We start from the raw sequence: 20,691 nt of genomic DNA on the forward strand, positions 1-20,691 counted from the left end.
TGACATTTATGGGGGAGGAAAAAAATAGACTGAGAGCTGATTTTGAAGAGCTTTTTTTTTTCTTCTTCTTTTCTGGCTGAGCTGTTTGCAGAAATATAGTTTGCAATGCTTTTAAAGATGATGCACTAGTCTTAGTGGTTTCCTCTTCTGTTTAGTGGTTGATATGTGTAGGTCTTAAACTTCAGCTTTACTTTTTTGGCAAACTTTAGCCAGTTAAATGCAATGATACATGTTTAATTTAAATTACATTTGCAAGCGACGTGAAGCTATTCCTGTTTCTGTTCCTTCATACATGTATTGCTTGCAGAGAGTCTGGCTTACTTGCTGGTTTTAAAGTCGACCATTTTCAACAGAACTCCAGGCTTTCTGACACTCTTTTTAAAAGTGCAGTCACACCGTTTCTTATTTTGTCACAGTTATTGGGACAGTCACGAAATAAAGCACAGCCTTGTGAAAGAGAGGGTCCCTAAACTTTGCGGACGCTTCTGTGTCTTGTGGTGCGTACCTGTCTCATATAGCGTGTACGTGTTGGGATGAAGGGTGTAAAATGTCTGCATGTTGAGCTTAAGTATTGTTATTATTATCAGAACATTTCTACCACATGTGAACAGCTAATAAGTTTGCTGGCTTATCTAGAGATCCCAGTGTTGAAGCTAAAGTGTGTGAAGGTGTTGGCGGGGCGGTATATGTTGAATTACATGGTTGAAAATAAAGGTAAATACGCATCTTTTGTGGTGTGAAAATGCTCCTGGACGTGTCCTCCAAGCGTTGTAACATTATTGTGTCTTTTACTATTTGATTTTCAGAGTGCATATTGGGCATTTATTTTATTTTTTTAAGGGTTATTCTAGGCTTTTATCATCAAAATAGGGCCTTTCTTAATTTAACAGTCAGGAAAGAAAACTAGTTCAGACAAACTTTTTGATATTTTTTGCTGTGGTGACATTATTTACTCTGCACTTCTTTCCATTCTGTATTTTTACTATTTAGTTTTTTGCATATATTCATTGTTCACAGCAAATCAGGGTGTATTTCATTTTCTGTTTAGGCCTGAGAAGCCAACAGTACTGCCATGTATTTCAGATATAAACTCTACTTTTGCGCAGGCCTGCAATCTTAACACAGAAAATTTTCAGTTCTTGAATCTCGGTTTCTGTAGAATCTAAATGTATTTAATATGTGAAAGCTGCTGTCTCTGGAAGAGTTAAAAGCTCTTTTGAAGACCCCGTACGCATGTTATGATTTTGATTTCTTGTCTGCATTTTGACGTTGATGTAAAGTTCAAGTGTGCAACTTGAAGTTGAAAACCTTGCAAGGCGGACCTGCCAAGGTCTCTCCTCAGACTAAAAATGTTGATCTCAAGCTTTGTGTTCTCAAATACACATAGCTTAAAAACAAAAAGAAAGATCTAAATAACTTTTACAGTGATTAAAAAGATGTTATAAAGATGTAAAAAGTGTGCTATGTTGAAAATAAGCTAAAAACTTTTTAAACTTCTGCTGTTAAGAGACTGAATTGGACTCGAAATGAAATGAGCCACATAGTGGAAGAGAGTGGAATTTGACATTACCGTGCCAGAAATAAGGAAATGAAGGGAGACAACACTTTTACCAAACTTTTATTAGTTGCTGCTGAATAGTAAAAAAGGGCAAAACACTGCATCGTTTTACAGTTGTTCACGTTTCCGTTGTTTCTTTCTAAAAACCAAACACACTTAAAAAACAGTTTGTTGCCGTTTTGCTTCAAATCCTTGGACTGAAGTTATGAGACTGCTGCATCAACACGAAGGAGTCCACAACATTTGCATGACTTTTCTAATTTATTTGAAGATTTAAGGCATGATTTGTTGGAAATAGTCCAGACTGTTTATGAAATGCTTTAGAAAAAAAAATCATTTTGCAAAAGTCATTATGAAAATAAAACGGTCTGAAATATTCATGACTAAAATACATTCTGCATTAAAGGGTACATAAATTTTCAAAAAGGTCTTTAATTGCTACAAAAAATATATATATCATACATGACATAAAATCAAACCTCATCAAATGGTATCAGAAAAAAAAAGTCTATTTTTATGCATATTTCTGGGGGCTTGGTTCAAGTATCTGCTTATGGCACAATCATCAAGCTTTAGAGGTACAGCACACTTTATTGTCAGTTATTTTTCATTTGTCTTTTAACCAGCTCTGATGCATAAATGTTGTTCCTTTTTTAACAAAGTAAAACTATTGGCAAGATTTTCTTTTTGTTTTTTTAAGTTTGTCGTGTACAAAAACATCTAAAACATCCTAATGCGTCAGACATCATCACATCCAAATAATTCCAACTACAACATACAAAAAAAACTAGTTAAATACATACAGTATATCAAAATCCGCATGCAAAAGCAGAAAAGGTGCCCCTCTTTTATGTTTCAAATTTTAAAGTGAATTGTTTCTCTTTTCAGTGCATATGTCTTTATTATATGCATTTAGATGAAATAAATAGTTACGGAGCTGAGCAGTTATAAATCTACAGACAAGAAAAGACTGAAACGTCACTTCAGTGAAATTCTTTAACCGTTTTATGTTTATGCAGCTTAACAATCAAATAACCTCATTAGAAAGTAACTACAACTATAAAAACTCAGAGCACAATATGCTTCAAATGTAGGTAACGGCTATGAAGAGTGAAACTTCATGGCATTTTTGAAAAATTAGAAAAAAATTGAAGTAAAGTCAGTAAATATTACCTTTTTTGTGTTTATATGCGACCTTGAAAGCTTGCAAAGGATTTTTATGTTGACTAATCATAATTTGCCTGCACAGATCCAAAAATAAATAAATAAAAATGCCTAAAAAAAGAGACAAAAACAGACCAAATGTTTGAAATGGTACTTAAATCTTTAATATCACATTATTATGGATTGGGTCGTAAATACTGATGATCGATTTAGAAATAGTTGGCAGATTTTGAATGCAGACAAATGAGAAATCAATGAAATCTGTAAAAACAAAGAAATGGTAACAAAAATTAATACTGCTTTATTACGCTCCTCATAGACAAAGATGCATACAGTACGTGTGCTGAACACGGAGGAGAAGCCTGATGTCAAATCAAAAAGAAAGTCCAGCCTGATGTGAAGAACTATTGCATGATGATAGCAAAAGTGTGCCTGCAAATCAGACTCTAAGCAGTGCCAAATCCATGCCTTCGTTTTCAAATATGACAGAAAATATATAAAGAAACTAAAAGATCTTTGTTCAGTAAGTCATAATACCGGCATAAGGCCTTTGCTAATATGCTACATAGCCCCTCCCCCTATCAGGAATGTACTACCAAAATACAGTATGTCCCTTTACAACCAGTGACTTGCCAAAAATTCTAATTAAGAAATAAAAACAGTTGGAGTCTTCCACATCCATATTTGTACAATGTGTGCTGTGCTTTTTGCAGCTACGTCACGTTGATCTGATTTCGTTTGCGTACAGAAAAAAAGAAAAACAGCTTGAGTGAGGCAGGACTGCAGTCCAAGCAGTGGGGCCCCGGACAGGGCGGGGCCCGTATTGCGTTGCTGGTCGAGCGCATCACATGCATTCGAACTCGTCGATGCGCTGTTTGGTGTTGCCCGACCGGATCTGTCTGAGGGTCTTGTACTTGTCACGTCCGGCTTTCATGTTCTCCGCGTGGATGATGTCGTTCACTGTCTTCTTGGTGTCGTCTCGGGCGTTGGCGAGCTCTGAGCTCAGAGCCTAAGGGGAAAAAAACCCACAACATTGAACAGAGCAAAATATGAAAATAAATAAATAATACTGTAGCTAATAAAAGCTGGATGTGTTTTAATTTGACCCAAACTATTCAATAAATGAAAACTGCTCACGCCAAACCTCTCAGAAGTATGAACAACCAATCATATATAAACCCGGTCTTACAAGTAGATGCTTCTGCAGACGCTCGTTCTTCTCGGCTTCGGTCATTCGCTCCTCTTCGCTGCGGTCCTTGTACGTAGCCGCAGACGTGAACTCGGCGCTAGCCTCGGCGCTGCTCTCGTCATTCTCGTCATGCTCATTCTCGGCATTGAGTGGCTCCTGAACATGGGCCGCCATCACTTTGTTCTTGAGCTCTTCTTTGGTCTTCTCCAGGTCCTCCTGCACTGTGGTGGCCTGAGGGTGACAAGAAATGATAAGATGGCCGGTCTGATCATTATTTATAGCTCTATAAAACAGAGTTTGCTTTCTTTGTGTGCTTATGCCTGCATATGGGAGGGTATCAAAGGAAAAAGGAATGCAACATGAGCTGATAGCGGTGCCAGTAACGGAGACTGGAATGTCTGAGTGCTCAAAAACTGCACAGCACGGAAACTTGGCACCACCGTCAAAATGTTAAACAGGATTTCCAGCACTTAAAGAGAACTTTAGTCACACTAACAGGAAATCACCAATAGCCGTGGCTGGGCTTGTTTTTGATCATAGGGGAACCGAGGAGCTTTCAGCACACAAAGATAATCTGAAAACTGGATTTATGACACTTTAATTTCGATTTACTCATTTTTAAACAAGCAAATTGAGACAATTTAGAAGCAGAGTATTTTCACCTCTTTTTATTTCCTATTAAGCGAGTTTAAAACCAGGTTAGGCGATTTGACAGCTTGCAATTCTAAATGACCACAGCATTTCTTGTCTATGTTATATCCAGCTAATAACGCGCTAGCTCGCTGGCTGCTGTTAGCATGTTACTTCCTCTGCTGTAGTGTAAGCCATTATTATGAGCAGAGATAAAAAAATTAAAAAAAAAACAAGCAAATTGCTTTGAACTCCACACCATTTGTCTATGTTTGAAACTTAGTTTGAAGAAAGACAGGAAGTAGTTCTTCAATTGTAACTTGTCATCAGGGTGGTTGACAGCATGCTTTAATCTGAAAGAAAGAAAATCTAATTCTCATGAGTAAGAATAATTATGAATGAGAATGGCGCCTAAAACATGTTATGGTGGTCAACAGTTTGCTGCTAACAAAGGTGAAGTTAGCATCTGTTTTACAGCTTAACTAAAATACTGGACTGCATTTAATCTCTTTATTTCATCTGCAGATTAACATATAATTGACTTTTCCTAAAACACAGTTTTAGTTTTTATTTCTGAAAATAAAGAGATTTTTTGTGTGTTTTTTACGCGAGGCAAGTTTTAAAAACCTGATCTAAATATTTCACTCTAATTACAAATAACATCCAATGTTTGCGATTGAGAAGGTTTTGTGTAAACTGGTTTTCCCAAATCACTGCTGAAGTCTCATCTTGTTCTTCTGAGCCGGATGTATCACTGCACACACGACACATAAAAACAAGAAAATCATTGTTTTCCACCGACAGGTTGGTCGTTAGGAAAATGCCACACTACTGCCTTCTCACTTCTCGCCACATGGTGGCTCTAGAGTACATGCCTTTTTCATTTTGCTCAGTGGTAGGAGGCGCTGAAGCTGTTCAACACCACTTGCTCTCAATTCCTCCTTAATTCTTATGCTTACTTTCACACATAAATATGGCTTTATTGCATAAAAATAAAAAGACTTATGCATATCCGCTGACCTTCTCAGAGAAAACACAAATGTTAGTCACTTTCAAGCCACATAGATTAAAGCTATAGGAAAAATTCCTATAGCTTGTGCTATGGCCTGTCATAACAGATTTTGCTGGATGCTAAATTGTTGCTACCGATCTCCGTATCAGTGAATACATGTGTGAGCGTTTGTGAGTGCAAGCGAGTGAATGTAGCTCTAATGTCAAGAGATTCGAAACCAGGTTTAAAACCAGAAAAAATGAAAAAGGAAGAGTCATTAATCATGTAAAATGAATTATGAAGTTCCTGGTTTCTTAGCTGATAAGATACAAGGTCTCTACACTTTGCCATATAAACGTGACATTTTCCCCCAACAGTATGTGAAACATGGACTTATCTGAGACCAGAACACGTGTTCAGTAGTTTTGCGTCCAACTGAGAGGAGCAAGTTGAGATTTGATAAAAGTTGGAATGTAAAACACAACATTTTTTGAAGGGAAATTTGCCACCTGACATCTGGAGAGTAGGCAAATGTGTGAAAAAAAGAAGCAGAAACTTGGACCACACCTTCTGCTGCCACTCGTTTGCCTCTTCCTCTTTCTTCTTCTTAGCATCCTCCAAGAGAGAGATCTTTGAAGTCAGTTCAGCCAACTCTGTGGCCTAAAAACAGTAAAGAAAGAAATCTAAAGGTAACTGAAATCATTAGCACATTGTTTTAGACATCACACCAACATGTCTGATGTAACGGACCAGGTGTTCTTGGTTCTTCATCTGGTTCTCTGACTGCTGCAGCAGCGCCATCTTGGCTTCCTCAGCTCCCTTCAGCTCAGATTCCAGACGTTCGGCCTCCTCCTGAGAACGCTTCCTCTCTTGCTCCAGCTCCAGAGCCCTCTGAGTCTGCTCCTCCAGCTCTGTGCACATAATCAAAATTAATGGTAACAACTATCAGAAGCAGACATTGCTTTATTGATTGTAGAGCAGGAGTCTGCAACTGTAATTCTGCCATTTGGTTCAGGTGTATTGAACCAGGATTCATCTAAAAGTTGCAAGAGATCAGTCCACGCGGACAAGAGTCTTAAATATACTTAAAACTTTTGAGTAAGTTTTACTTGGTTGCTGAAATTTTCCCCACCTTGTTGGGCTTTTTTGGTCTGATCTTCAATCTGCTTCAATTTCTCCATCAGCTCCTCTTTCTCTTTCTCAATCTTTTCCTTCTCTTTTTCTGCGACCTCTCTTTTCCTCTTTTCGTTCTCCAACAGAGCCCTAAAGGGAAAAAAACAAGGAGAAAGAATGTCAGATTGCTCATCATAGCTTGCAACTTAAATACATACAGTGAACAGAGACCCACTTATTGCAGAGCTTCAATGAACACAATTTTTTATAACAAAGAAACTGGGACGTTATTTGTTTCCATTGTGAAATTCCAACATATTTGTCCATTGGTACCTCTCCATCTTTTTGTGGTTCTTCTCCTCCCGAGCCTGCGCCTTCATTTGCTGAACCTCAATGGTGTCGGGTTTGCGGCGGCGCATGTACAGCTCATGGTTGCCCATGCACAGAGCCAGGATGCGTTTGTTGATGCGCAGCCTCGGAGCATAGAATACAAAGTCCTGTAGTTCAAGTACAATTAAAGTTTTTTTTTTGTAAAACATCAAACGAGAAATGCATTTTAATGATATTATTTACACTAAAACATACTGGTGCTTTCTTGTCAATTGGTTTGATGACAAACTTCTTGTCGTTGAAGGAAATGTTCCTTATTTCACTCCAAGGAAATCCAATTTTGGGCGTCATTCTGTTAATGGTGGCAAGACAGAATTAGCTATTTAGTTAATTAGTATTATACAAATTATTCAAACAAAAATACAGAGTTGGTCTATTTGATCTATCTTAAAATACAATAAATAAACCAGGATCACTGCTACTCTTAAGACTACAGGATTGAGGGATGACTAAATACGCCATTCATTGTTTTTCTTTAAAAAAATGTTTCACAGTTTGAACACATTAAATGTGGAGTCCCCAAAGGAGTTGTGTTAGGTCCTAAACGCTACATCAAAACATTTCAGTTTCCTCTACATAGGGAGCAAATCACAAATTATAAACAATACAAATACACTGTGATAACATATTCATAAACTGGAAAGAACTAAAGCGGAACAATTCTGGTCATCATAACTTAGTCAAGGACCTTCTATATTTATTTACACATGGTAAATATATAAAAAATAACTTACATGAATTCATGTCATATTGTGGTAGGATAATTTCAAGCTGAAAAAACTTGCCTTTAAATTTACTTGAAGAAAAAAAACTAAATTTTATGCACAATGAGCTGAGCAGATCAGAAAATTCCCACAAGAAAATAACTTTTTGCCCATAAGCATCAATAATTACAGTTAGATTAATAATTTAAAAGTAGAAAAAAACTGAAACAGTGTCAACAATTTTCCACAGAAAACTGCAGCAAAGAGTGGCGTCTAGGGGTCCAAGAGTTTTATTAAACTGTTAGTCGATATCTTCATGCAAGCCTGCTGTTTGATGCATGGAAAAAAAGCCTTCTTTGTCCTAACAAGACAAGCCTACAAGGACTTTTCCTGAAGCAGCCTGGCTTCGTCTGATGGGAATAAAGCTGATTGTTCCACCAACAACAATCCCCAAACATAAATCTTTTAGAAAACCTTTGAGGTTTCCTTTCCACTGTGTGCTTCAACCTTGAAAAATGCTATTCGAAAAAAACTACTTATTTACACAGCTTTACCAAGGGTGCAATTAATCTGAATGAAAAATCTCCTCCTTGCTGAACAGATAAAACCTAAACCAAGACAATGACTTACTTGTCATTCTGTTCATAAATGTTGAGACCCAGAGCATCCACCCCCAGAAACAGCTCAGTTCCTTTCTTGTTCTTGATGTTGAAGTAGTTCACTCCATACATCTCCAGGTCTTGGGCGATCTTCAGGTACTCCATCATGGATTCCTCCCTGTGAACACGCGACTTTCAGCTCTCGGGTGGAGAGAGCTGAAACGCCCAAAGGGCCAAAAGGTCCTGACCCTGATAAGCAATCTGAGCTTAAGCAATCAGACTCTAGTCGAAGGTAAAGCAATAGAGGTAGCATTTTTTTTTCTCTGTGCCAGAAAAGTTTTTACTAACCAAAGGCACAAAAGTGGTGAAACAATGTGCAGAAGAACTACTTTTTGAAGAAGAAGCCAAAGCAAGTGTGAGTCACCTCATCATGCCCTTGTGTTCTTCATGCCACACTTGAATTCTCTCCTCCCACTGCTCTTTGTTGAGTTTGTGCTGATCCAGTACTCTAGGAACATGGGACACAACCGTCATTCGGCGCACTAACATCAACAGCCAGATAAATGTGACGACAGGAGAACAACAAAAGCAGCGCTACCTCTGAGGGAGCAGGTTTTCACTGCTCAGGTAGCCCGATGTGTGCACCTCCTTGTTGTAGTCGCCGAACTTGGCCTGCACGGCGTAGGAGGCCAGGAGTACCGCCGTCTCCGGGGGGCAGTAGATGTCGTCGTTTAGGATCGCCTCCTTCACCTGCAGGAAGAAGAGCCGCTGTGTGGCATCCTGGATCAGCTCCTCCGTTACATCCTCAGGGAAGAACTTGCCACGGAACTTGAAAAAAAGCGGGTTTTCCTTCCTCACATCCTGGGCCGTCACCTGAAATACAAGATGAGGTCAGAGGTGAAGGGTTTACAACTAAGGATCACATAAAGAAGAAGAAGAAAAAGAAGGAGAAAGAAAAAAAAAAGAGTCGAATGAAGAGCTCACCTTCTTATTGAGCTTCAGCCAGGTGGAGAAACCCTTTGTATCCTGGTACTGGAGTCCAAAGTACCAAACCTCTCTTAGTCCAATGGTCTTTACCACCTTAAAATGTCAAAAGAAGGGATCATTTGTCTACAAGCTGCCACTGAATGGGCTTTTCTCTGAATGATTCAGTTTCCTACCACATGTAAAAACATATAAATGTTTATTTAAACTGATTGTAGGTCATAGTATTTGTACTCATCCAGGTTCTGTGATGGACTAGCAACCTTCCAAAAATTTACCGAACATTTAGGCACATCAGGGTCAAAGAGGATGAATAAAATAAACACACTTTGGATCACCTGTTCAGTTTTTTGATATACAAGCAGCAATGCAGCCAATCAGATGGTAGTAGTGCAGTGCACTTAGGAATCTAGGCAAAGTGATCAACCGAGTTCATTCAGGGTAGACATAGAGGCATCTCTGCATGCGCAACACGTCAAACCTCAAAGCACATAGGCAAAAATAAATTATTTGAAAAAGGGAATCTATTATTTTATTGATTGATGTTTCCTTTAGGCTGCAATAAGTTGTTTAAATGAAAGATTTTCATCATACTTTTTATAAATAACCAAATGAATATCGATAAATCAAGATCGGAATGACTAGATTCGCTAGAAGCAAAAATATACAACATTATTATCACTGTGGCACACTTGAGATTAAAACTTTAGGTTTAAATCTGACCTGATTAATAATACGTATTCACTGTAGCTCTGTGTAAATGTCATTCAAATTTTGAGCAAACTCAAACTGTTGCAAAATACCCCCTGCCCCCCAAGAAAAGAACATGAAAATTCAGCATATTTACATAAAGTGGTTTTGAGCAAATCAACCAGACTATGCAAAGCGTAATTTTGTCAGGCACTGATGCTATGAAGGGCTGCAACAAATAGGAAGCAAAGGTTGCAAACTAGCATAGACCACACATCTCAGAAAAATGGCGAGAGATTTTCCGGGACTTGCACTTTTGGCGATGTTGCATGTTGAGATGTAGAGAAATAAATGCAATTCTACATCGAGTTATGGGAATGTCGAGAAAGACACCTGATCAGTTCTGTGAGGTAAATTACTTCCAGCTGCCCTTTGGTGCATTACTCATTTTTCCAAAAAGCCCCAAACCACCTCAAGCGAGCATAAAAACAGTTTTTGTGAAATTAAGGAAATGATTTAAAATTTTGCCATTCACACCAATCTTTTCTAATGTGATACTTCAAAATGCCCATAAGAAAATGTTGACAGAAACACAGTTTGCGGCATACAAGTCTAACCAGCCACACATTAACAGAAAATAGTAAGTAAGTCAGTTGTATCATACCTGGTCAAAGAGTTGTTTCCCCGTTGTGCTGGGCTGAATGGCAAACTCCAGTTCAGCATCCATCGTGATAACACGCACACTGACCTGATTGAAGAGAGAGAATAGAAGAAAAAATATTTATATAGATATAAGTAACCCAAACATCACTCTTTACATTGAAATTGTCATCTAATCCAGGCAACATGTGTACTGTTCATAAAATGTTAGTAAAAATCTGAAAATCCCTTCTAGGTTCATTGCTGGCTTTTTGTGATTCAATTTGAAACATATTGTGATAAACATAGAGTGCAAAAACTCTTTGTGGACCTTTACGCACTCGTGGTGCAAATTGTACCTAAAGCCCAGTGCAACTTTTAACCAAAACAAACAGAAGTTCAGGATTTCTGTCTTTATGTCAACAACAGCTTAAATAAAGCACTGGAAAAAAATTAAGAGACCACTCAAAATCATGAAAAAGATGCAGCACTTTCAGACCTCAGATAATGCACAGAAAACAAACTCATAAACAATGCTAGTGTTTTAACCTGGGAAGAGTCCAGAAATCACTATTTGGTTGGAAAACCACAATGTTTTCAATGGGGTTCAGCACATTGGGCTCTTATTTTTTTCCAAAGCTCTATACCATTAAAAAAAATTTTAAATAAAGATATGTAATCCTGGAAATAGAAATAGGTTTTATTTAGAAAATTAGAACTAGAGGACAACATACAGAAACACTGTACAAATAGGAAGCCACCTAATTATGCATTATTAAAAAAAACAAAAGAAAAACAAGGCAGTCCAAACAAAGCTGCTGCCACTGTACCGATTCTGTATTGTTTTAAAGAGTGAATTTTATTGAAAACCCTGTCTCATGGTTCCACACTCCACTGATTGTCTCTGCCAGTCTGGCTTCGGGTGTAGAAGTTATCTACAGGAAGTAACCACATCCTCTGGAGGCTGGGCCGTGTGAGGCAAGATGGCTAAACACTGATCTCTCATGAGAGCCGTCTACATCCTGTCATGTATCAAAAAGAGCCTGCATGCTGCTAAACTTTCTGCTCTACTAAAGCCAAACATGAGCACCGTTATTGTAGATTGATTGTCTCTTCAGGGAGCAAATTCTATAGTTCAAATAGCTTTTTCTTTTTTACACATGGTCAACATTTGGATGTGCTTATCTAACCTCTTAGTCTCTCTCAAAAAGGTCACCCAGAGTCAAAACTGATTTGGTGCTTAGTAAGCTGACTCTTTCTGTGTTAAAGAAGACTTAAACAGCAGCATGCTTCTCTATTGGGAAATAACTATGCAGGCAGAGGCCCACGCCTGCCCTGAACAACAATGGTGTGCATTATTTCCCAGTTGCGGGGCCTCGATTAGAGTTGCGTTCTTTCCCAACCATGTCAGCAAGACCCCATTTTACTGCTCAGGACACTTTCTCCTCTGCCACTTCCTGTCATCCACTGCAGTTAAAGACTCCGAAGTGAAGCTGAGTCAACGCAGTCAAATGAATTTATTTGTAGAAACATTTAACCGACACCTCTGAACATGGCAGAACACCTTTTGCTTTTTTTTTTTTTTGGTTTAGAGCAGATAAGAGTTCAGCTCCCCACCGCAGTGGCGGTGAGCAAGCGGTTCCATTTCCGGAGTGAGAATAGTTAATCTTGCATGAAAAGGGAACTACGCATCTAAATTTTCTGCCTGCTTAGGGTGTGTCTCTTATGGCCTGAACTCAAAAACACTTCAGAGGCTATTATTAGTACCCAGTTGAAGAAACACCACCCTCAGGTCCATGTGTTAAGTTTCGCTGGCTTCTCTTTTCTGCTGTTCCCAACATTGAGTCAAGTTATATTTGATCATTGGCTTGTTACTGGCAATGCATAGCTTTTGTCAAGGATCCTTAAGCATCCTGAATGGCATTGGCTGTATTTCTCCCATGCTGCCATGCTTTTTGCTTTTTACAACCAATGTATCCTACCAACACCGACAGCACTTGAGTAACTGCCGGCATGATTTTTATGATGTTGGCTATTATTTGCCAACAAAAGGCAGCAAACTTATGGTTTTTGAAGCAATAGTTCATAGGGACAACTTTTTTTAATTTCCATTGATTGCTAGTTGTTCATCAGTGCTAATGCTAGCTAGCTGCAACAAGTACATTTTCAGTTTCTTTTAAAATTGACATGTGGCCGTCCTACTCTATCAGTGCTTGAGCGAACATTTTTGTTAGCATTAGTGTCAAGCTGCTATACACTTAACCTTTGCAAAAATGCACAGAATTAAAATGCAAATGTTTAAACGTCATCTGCTATTGTTAGGGCTGGAGTTTTATTTCGTCATTGTCACACAGGTAGTTCGGAAAAATATGGTTACAACTGTCCATTTTTGTTATTCCCTCATTTTACAGTATTAAAACTCAAACAAATTAACAGTTTGTTAATTTGTCAAAGAGCAGCATACCCATTGGAGTTAAATATACATTTGGAGTTTGATTTGTCTCTTAGCCTTGTTCATGTACTGAAGAAAAAGAAAAGTTGAAATAATAAAAAACAATGTCAGAGTGCCCAGAAACTTTAGCAAAACCAATAATTTCACCAAGCGGGCGCCAGTGGCAGCTATGACCAACCCTACACATTTTCAAAATCCATCATACCACACCATTTATGCACCATTACAATTATTAATATAAACTGTAAGATAAAAAAAAATCGGTGTAGACTTATAACAGAGTAAGGAGGTAAAGAAGGATTCTTTCTGACATAGACAAAATTTTCACTGATCCCCAATAAGACAGATATGAGGAACTACCATCCCCAGTAAAGCTATTACACCATCTTAAAATACGAGGATTTTCCTAATCAAGTCACATTCCTTTGAGCTGCCCACACAGCAGATGTTCTGGGATTCTGTGAAGAGTCAAAAAAATGTTGTTGGAATGCTGGGGTTCTGATAGGAGGACGAGGAGGAACGTGAACGAGTCGAGTTCATGCGAAGGTGAACTGCAGAAAATACCCCCAGTTGCACCGTCAGGAAGAGGAAGAGAAACTACTGAAAGAAACCGGAAGGTTTGAAGATGAAGAGCAGAGCAAAGAGCTCTGATACAACATGTCCTTTGATTGAACAGTACATCCACGGTTTTCAAAGCAAAAAGAGTACAAAGATTAAAATTCATTGTGCACACTTAATATCCTTGCAGTCAGTTGCCCATGATACATTTTCCACAATTTTATCTCCCTGTGTGGCTCGCAACCACAACCCTTTCAACTCAAGCCAAGTCAACACATAAGATAACAGCAAGCGCCTTTGGAAAACAAGAAGAAACCAATCTCTTCATTGACTGCAGCGACTTAAGGTCGACCTAATTCCAGCAGCTCCTAAACAATAGGACTCCTTGATAAGCAGAAAGACCACTTGATTTCAGCTTGAATAAAACAAAAAGGTGTGTCTTATCTCCTTCAGTGAAGTGAAATGGTTATTTTAAAATGTTAGCACAAGCCACTTAACAGCTCAGCCAGGAAGTAGGAGTCAAGAGAAAGTACAGAAATAACCTGAAACAACATCTTAGATTCCAGCAAGCTTAGACTGAAGCTGTTAACTTCAATATTTATACCAAACTGGAATGAGGAAAAAAAAAAAACACAGTTCAGTGTACAGTTAGTTAATATATCAATCAGTAGTGCTACTTAGTCTTACATTGCTGCATGAGAGAGGGGGAAAAAATCTGATGGCTTAGTTTAAACTGAGTGACAGGAAGATGGTCGGTGAGAGAAAAGGAAGAGGTTTCCGTCAAACCAGGGGACCAAACGACAGAGCAACTGCTTTACAATGTCATCACAAACACTGAAAAAGTAAGCTGATGATAAAAACTAAATTTGTTCATCTGGTAATTTGGTAATTAACAACAGTGAAGATCCAAAGTTAGCTATTGAGCCATCATTGTATTCAAAGGAAGCACTTTAGGTGTAAAAAGCATTGCATAAATAAACTATTTCATGTCAATAAAAGTTACATGCTTTCTCTTGCTGCTACGACAGAAAGCTGGACAGCAGTGGGTACACGCTGGTCATTTCACTGCGACGTTGTACACTTGCAACTTTTCCATGTACAAAAAGAAGTCGCTGGACCGGAGTCAGCGACTTTAGCAAACACCACTAAGGCTGAATGAATTACAGCAGATTTTCTCCGTTTTCTCCCTCTCAACTCATAAGTCGTGGAACATGCAGAGGTCTGCAGATCTCAGAGTTAAAGTAAGGCGTTGCGTCTTCCAAACAGAACGCTTACAGAACCGTGTTTACAGTAAGTAAAACTAACTGTGGGTGGGCAGAGTATCAAGACAGATGATGCTTAAAACTTGAATTATCATCAAAACAATCAACTTTAAATAATGTTTGCAAATCCCATCTACCTATTGTCTTGTGCTTATCCAAGTTGGGGATGTAAGGGATGGAAACCAGCTCAGTGACGTCCTCCACCTCACTCTGGGGACGTCAGACAAGATACATAATCCCTTCAGGTACTTTTGGGTTTTCCCTGAGTACTCCTCCCAATGGGCTGGGCCTGGAAATCCTCCAAAGGGATGGACCCAAAAGGGAGTTATGACAAGATGCCTGAACTACCTTTACTCCTTTTGATGCAGAGCAGCAGCAGCTCTACTACTCAACTGTACTCCTCCCAGCAGAGGAGTCCCATTAAAAAACTGATTTAAAAAGATAAATAGATATATTTAAAAACAGGATTAAATTAAATTAATATTTGCATCAATTAATGTAGTCATGTACTGACCCAACATATCTAATAATAGGTGTGTTTTATTTTTATTTTTGTGTTTATTAGACTGATTCTATGCCATACTTAGTTGTCATCAAAACCTAAACCTAATGCAACATCTGAAACACTCAAAAATGTCAACTCTAAATAGTTTTGTCAAAGTTTTAACATGTAAAAACAAACCCTGTGACTGTCCTCTCACACAGCGCAACATACTTAATAAATGATGAATGATCACTCGCAAATACTTTCAGTCCTGTTCTTATATTGTTTTATATTGAAGAGAGGAAACAGAAGGGGCCAACAGCTCAAAGCTTTTCCAAAGAAAAGACTGGAAATCGGCCACAAAACTGTGATACCAGTGATGTTAAACAATGTTTAATTGTTTAAAATCGATGCTGTAAAAAATAATACTCCTTACTACCCAATTTTAACAATGTGATTTTTATAAGTGCAACATTTTCATCACCGTTTCATTAATTTTCACCTGCTCCACTCCCTAGATTTGTGAATTTTCTTCATGCCCCTAGTTCTGTTTTTCATAATGTCAAATACTTTGATTTAGCAGGTCTGTAGGGTATCTAGAGCATAACCTCATACTAAACACATCTGTGGTTTGCAAAAATAAACATGTTAACTCAGCCATGTAAAACTGTACTCACTCTCAGATATGTGATGTTCTCAGGGCTTTCCAGCAGAAAACAAAGACTCCACAGCTTTTGATTACATTTTGCCCACCAATTTTACTTCTACTAAGTCCTAATCTCCTCAGTTATGTGCACTACAGAGCCATTTAATCTCCTGCTCGCATGCCTCCAGCTCTTTCCATTCACCATGTCTGCATAGACACACTTTTTAAAGGTCTGGGCGCTCCAAAAACAGGCAAACATCTACGACATACAGGCTTAAAATGGTAAGTTTCGCTCTGCTAATAACAGTGAAAGTGTTTCTGTGTTTGTTTATGGAGCGTGTTATGTTGCAAACATCAGATTTTATTGTGGGGGAAAAAAGGGAAGCGTGCAGATTTTTCAAAACATATTCATCCCTTAGGCGAAGCTTTGAAGCACTGAAAAAAAAGTCAGTTTCAATATTTATGGAAAATATGTGTGAATCGGACTTCCTTAACTCTTTTGAATTATACAGTAGTTACTCAATACCATTAAATGTAGCCTTTCTGTGCAATCACTGTAATAAAACACAGCAGAATTAGGTCATAAAATTTGACAAAGTAGGGATGTAGGAACTTCTGTGCTTGTTGTACTGCAGAAAATACAATCTGAAGTGGGGCTTTGCATCTGAGGACCACGCGGGGGGAAGCAGGGTGGAGAACAGCCAGACCGTGATGTGAAAGTCCATATAAGGCTACAGGCGAGGAAATTACCAGAAAGGAACTGATGTAAGTGCAGAAACCTTGAGTCACAACATCACTTCCTTGGGAAATTGAAGCACCGCCACGAGCACTCCAGCAAAGACAGACTTTTTCAAAAATGAATGCCTTTGTGAAACGCCTTGATTTCTAGAGTTACTTAAACACCGAGTTTGAAAAAAACATAAAACTCAACTGGGATTAACCGGTTTATTTTTAGTGGGAACTTAACTTCAAGACAAATGCTGAATATGTGCATCCAACTTCCTTTTCTTTATTCACCTTGTCAGCCCAATATTTACATGCCGGTTTCACTGAGTGTCACAAAAAGCTGATCGGAGATGGAGCTAAATCCCCTTCATGGATCTGCATAAATGAAACTCACCTCCCCTTCACTTCCGTCTAACTTTTACTTTTAATCAAACCACAAACTCACAACTCTGTCATTTAGGAAAATCCTGCTGCTTCCTCTTTAGCATCCATTCTGTCCTCTAGTTTCCCCTTTCTGCCACTTTATTGCATACACCCTGCAGATTCTGCATCACTGCTGCACTTGCTCTGCGCTCATGAACTATGCGAACTGCCAAATAGCTGCTATTGTAGCTAACTATAAACTCTCCTCTAGGCATAAAGGGTTAAAACAGCTGTCAGTAAGCAACTAAACATGTGCAAATAGGGTTAGTGCGTCTCTGTTTTGCGTGTGAAACAGCTCACACAAAATGACTGTGAAAATATTCTTTTTTTAAAACAGCTTCATTTTAACTGCTGATAAATATCATCAGCATCAAAATTCACAGGTATTTTACAGCTCAGGCACCGGTGGATAAAAATAACTGCAAAACTGATGTGAGAGGCAACAACGCCTAACATTTTATTCTGGGTGACAAATGGGAGGGTGGGGGGCAAAAAATGCAGAGGAAGTTCTGGCAGAAACAATGCTACAGGAAGAGAGCAGGTACAGGAGACAGAGCCATTTGCACTGGAAAGCGTTTCACGTTTTCCTTTTGTTGTTGTATGAAATCGAATGAGAAATGCAGCAGTTAAAACTTCTAAGAGTACTGACTTTCCATGTGGGTCTGTTACAAATAATGAGGAAACTAAAAGTGTTAACTGTTATGTTTCAGCAACACCTAGATTTTCCATTGTAGCGTTCATGTGATTTAAAGTCATCGCAATGAGATGATACAGGAAGTGCAGCGGTGATGCGAGTTTTCTCATCTTCTACCTGTTGCTGCTCAGTGTCGGCCAAACGGCTGAAACGGGACTAATACATAAGGAATGAATGGTATGCCTGCTAAGCAGCAGGCTGTAGGGGAGCTACCGAGGCAAATTAACCTACGAATATCACCTTATTCCACTGGTGCGACTCTAACAGGGCAATTTTATTTCTATGTTTTAGTCTTTGGGTGTAAAGAACTGGAGATGACATTAATAAAAATGCATAAACTAATGTAATATACAAGCAATGATAGGAAAAAGGCTCTTCTGTTTATAAGTTGAATTATGTAAAATGTTTGTTTTAACTCTGAGATACCACGGTTTGTTTGTTTATTTGTTTTTAACTCAGGCTTATTCTTAGAGACCCCCCAAAAATTACAACTAAACATGAGCCAGTAAGACTAGACTGGAGTAAGACTAGCAACGTTTCACTCTATCAAAGATTTACTGAAAAGATTTTAAACAAAAATGTATAATGGTGATCTAGTTGCCACGAGAATACCACCCAACAGTAGCTATTATGATGGACATTTTTATATTATAGTATTGCTCAGAATATCAAATCTTTTTCATGATTGTGTTTAGTAGCACAAATATAATAACTGGTATCAGCAGGTTAATTAGTTGGGCTGTCTGCTCTGGTAGCCTGCAGTCACCTAGATTAGCTTGTCAACTTGATGGCAATCACTTAGATTCCTCACTATGACTACCTCTTTTCTTCTGACTGCTAATGCTCTCAAAATAACCAAATTTCTACTTCTTGTAAGCAAGAGGAAAGTGCAGCAGCCTTCTTTTAGCCAGCTAAATGGCAGTGCGCAGCAACAAGTGAAAGAGGGCAGCACATGCTTTGCTACCTTTTAAACTCTTGGTATGATCTGATTCCGGTAACCAGCCAATGAAAAGTGTCTAAACCTTCTTTCAGCCACCTGACCAGAAGTGTGCAGCTGCAAGTTAAATTGCAGGAATGGTTTCGTTAGTGTAACGTTGGTTATTTGATTCCAAACCATGCCAAATTCAAACTCTGTAACATATACTAAAACGTTCAATCGTGGACAATGAACTGGAAGACTCAATGGCTCCGTAGGCTGATCATCTTCATCTCACCGGTCATGCCTTCTGCTATCAGTTGACTTCTCCCTTAAAATTGACTATGAATTTTCATTCTCTTAATTAAAGTACCTTTTTTTATTTGTTTATTTTTTTTACTGACCAAAGTCCAGCAGTTGAAATGAATGTTAGAAGCCACAATAAACTGTGTGCCCCAGTGGTAAAGAGGCATTGTCATTGTGTTCACCCCCCTTGCTTTTCTTTGTCCAGAACATGACCAGCACCAACACAGATTTCCAAGGGCTGAGGTTCTTCATTTTCAGCCTTAAATGTATGATTTCCCAACTCTACACATAGGTAATCACCCCCGGAGTTTGGGCAGCACAGCTGGCCAGAGTGACAGTTCAAATCCCTCCTTGTTGGAGCAGCCTAAATAAAGAGGCCTTGGAAAAAAACAGAGAGGCTAGCTCGGCTCGGCTCGCTAAAGCAGCAGGCCACACTTCCGCCGAAACCTCCCCAGAAGAGAGCGCGGAATATCTCGGTCTGCGTGAGCGGAGAGGAGCTTCCACCGAGGCGTTTAAGTGCCGTTTGAAAAGAGCAAAACGGCGGGCAGAGGGGTTTGATTTAAAGGCGCTAATTTTAGTGAGCCGAGAGGCGGCAGCGCGCAAGCGCACACACACCTAACGGAAAGACGGCGGCGACCCTCCGCCGAGTTCGGAAGGATGCTACAAAACGCCTCGAACTTCTCACCGACCCGCTGCGCTACGACCGGGGACAAAGCAGTAGCTCTCATTGTACTCGGAAATCACAAAGAGAGAAATTTGTGAAATTAAAACAACAAATTCTCGCGGTGTTCGCTCTTACCGTTTTCGGCATCTTTCCCGTCTTTTTTGTTGTTGTTGTTGCTCGTTTTGCCTCCCGCACAGATTTTCCTTAAACTTGTTAAATCAGCTGACTAGTTGGGAAAACTTTTTCCCATCAGAACAAGTAAACGCAACTCCCGGGTCAATGCTACTTTTTTTTTTTTTTTTTTTTTTTTTTTTTTTTTGCTACACTAGAAGAAGCTTCTTCTTTTCTTCTTCTTTTTTTTATTTTCAAAGCTGCGCTCCGGGGAGGGTTTCTCTTTGTTTCGCCTTAAAGTAACGCGGAGTGGGAGCTTAGATTTCCTGCTAACGGTACCCCAGCTGCTGCTGCTGCGAGAAAAAAAAAAAAAAAACCACACCCAGAGCGATGACAGGACAGCAGCCAGCCAGACAGAGGCTCAGAGTCAGGGCTCAGGCCAGCAACTGGCTCCGCCTGCGGCAGCCGCATCATCATGACTGTACACCGGGACTAGATTTAAAAAAAAAAAAAAGAGGGGAAAAGGAGTTATTTTAGCAGACATGGTCGCTATTGCTCAAATGTTGCATCAGTTAAGAACTATGGGGAAATTACGGGGAGGGCTGCTGTTAATCATGCAGGAGCGGTGCTACGGTCTAAAACACAGGGGGGCTAAACCCAGCTCTGATTTTTCTGTTGTTCTCAACACAAGCTTTTTTTTTTTTAATGTTTTTACTGTCTGACGTTTAATCAAACTAAAGATATTCTATTGGAAGCTTATTGCGTAGGTAAGGTTCTGACTTCTCAGGAATGAGTGAA

At 39.0% G+C, this 20,691-nt stretch overlaps 1 protein-coding gene across 2 annotated transcripts; it reads right to left on the reverse strand.

Annotated features, from left to right (window-relative positions):
• Positions 1-1,604: 1,604 nt before the first annotated feature.
• Positions 1,605-20,260, reverse strand: LOC129368642 (moesin-like). 2 transcript variants are annotated; one of them, XM_055043703.1, is made up of 13 exons: positions 19,918-20,260; positions 10,677-10,760; positions 9,323-9,418; positions 8,937-9,211; positions 8,763-8,846; positions 8,370-8,516; positions 7,231-7,327; positions 6,979-7,142; positions 6,665-6,795; positions 6,283-6,443; positions 6,100-6,192; positions 3,912-4,142; positions 1,605-3,731 (listed from the first exon to the last, which is right to left on the reverse strand). In XM_055043703.1, the coding sequence occupies exons 1-13, from the start codon at positions 19,927-19,929 to the stop codon at positions 3,567-3,569; spliced, it is 1,740 nt and encodes a 579-aa protein (XP_054899678.1). In that variant the 5' UTR covers positions 19,930-20,260; the 3' UTR covers positions 1,605-3,566. The 2 variants fall into 2 exon arrangements, with proteins under 2 accessions (XP_054899678.1, XP_054899679.1); XM_055043704.1 differs by lacking the exons at positions 8,937-9,211; positions 9,323-9,418; positions 19,918-20,260 and having other exon boundaries at positions 10,677-10,735.
• Between the last annotated feature and the right edge of the window lie 431 nt (positions 20,261-20,691).

Source organism: Poeciliopsis prolifica, unplaced genomic scaffold (assembly GCF_027474105.1).
Source record: "Poeciliopsis prolifica strain line A6 unplaced genomic scaffold, Auburn_PproV2 SCAFFOLD019, whole genome shotgun sequence".
In the NCBI taxonomy this organism is placed as follows: Eukaryota; Metazoa; Chordata; class Actinopteri; order Cyprinodontiformes; family Poeciliidae; genus Poeciliopsis; species Poeciliopsis prolifica.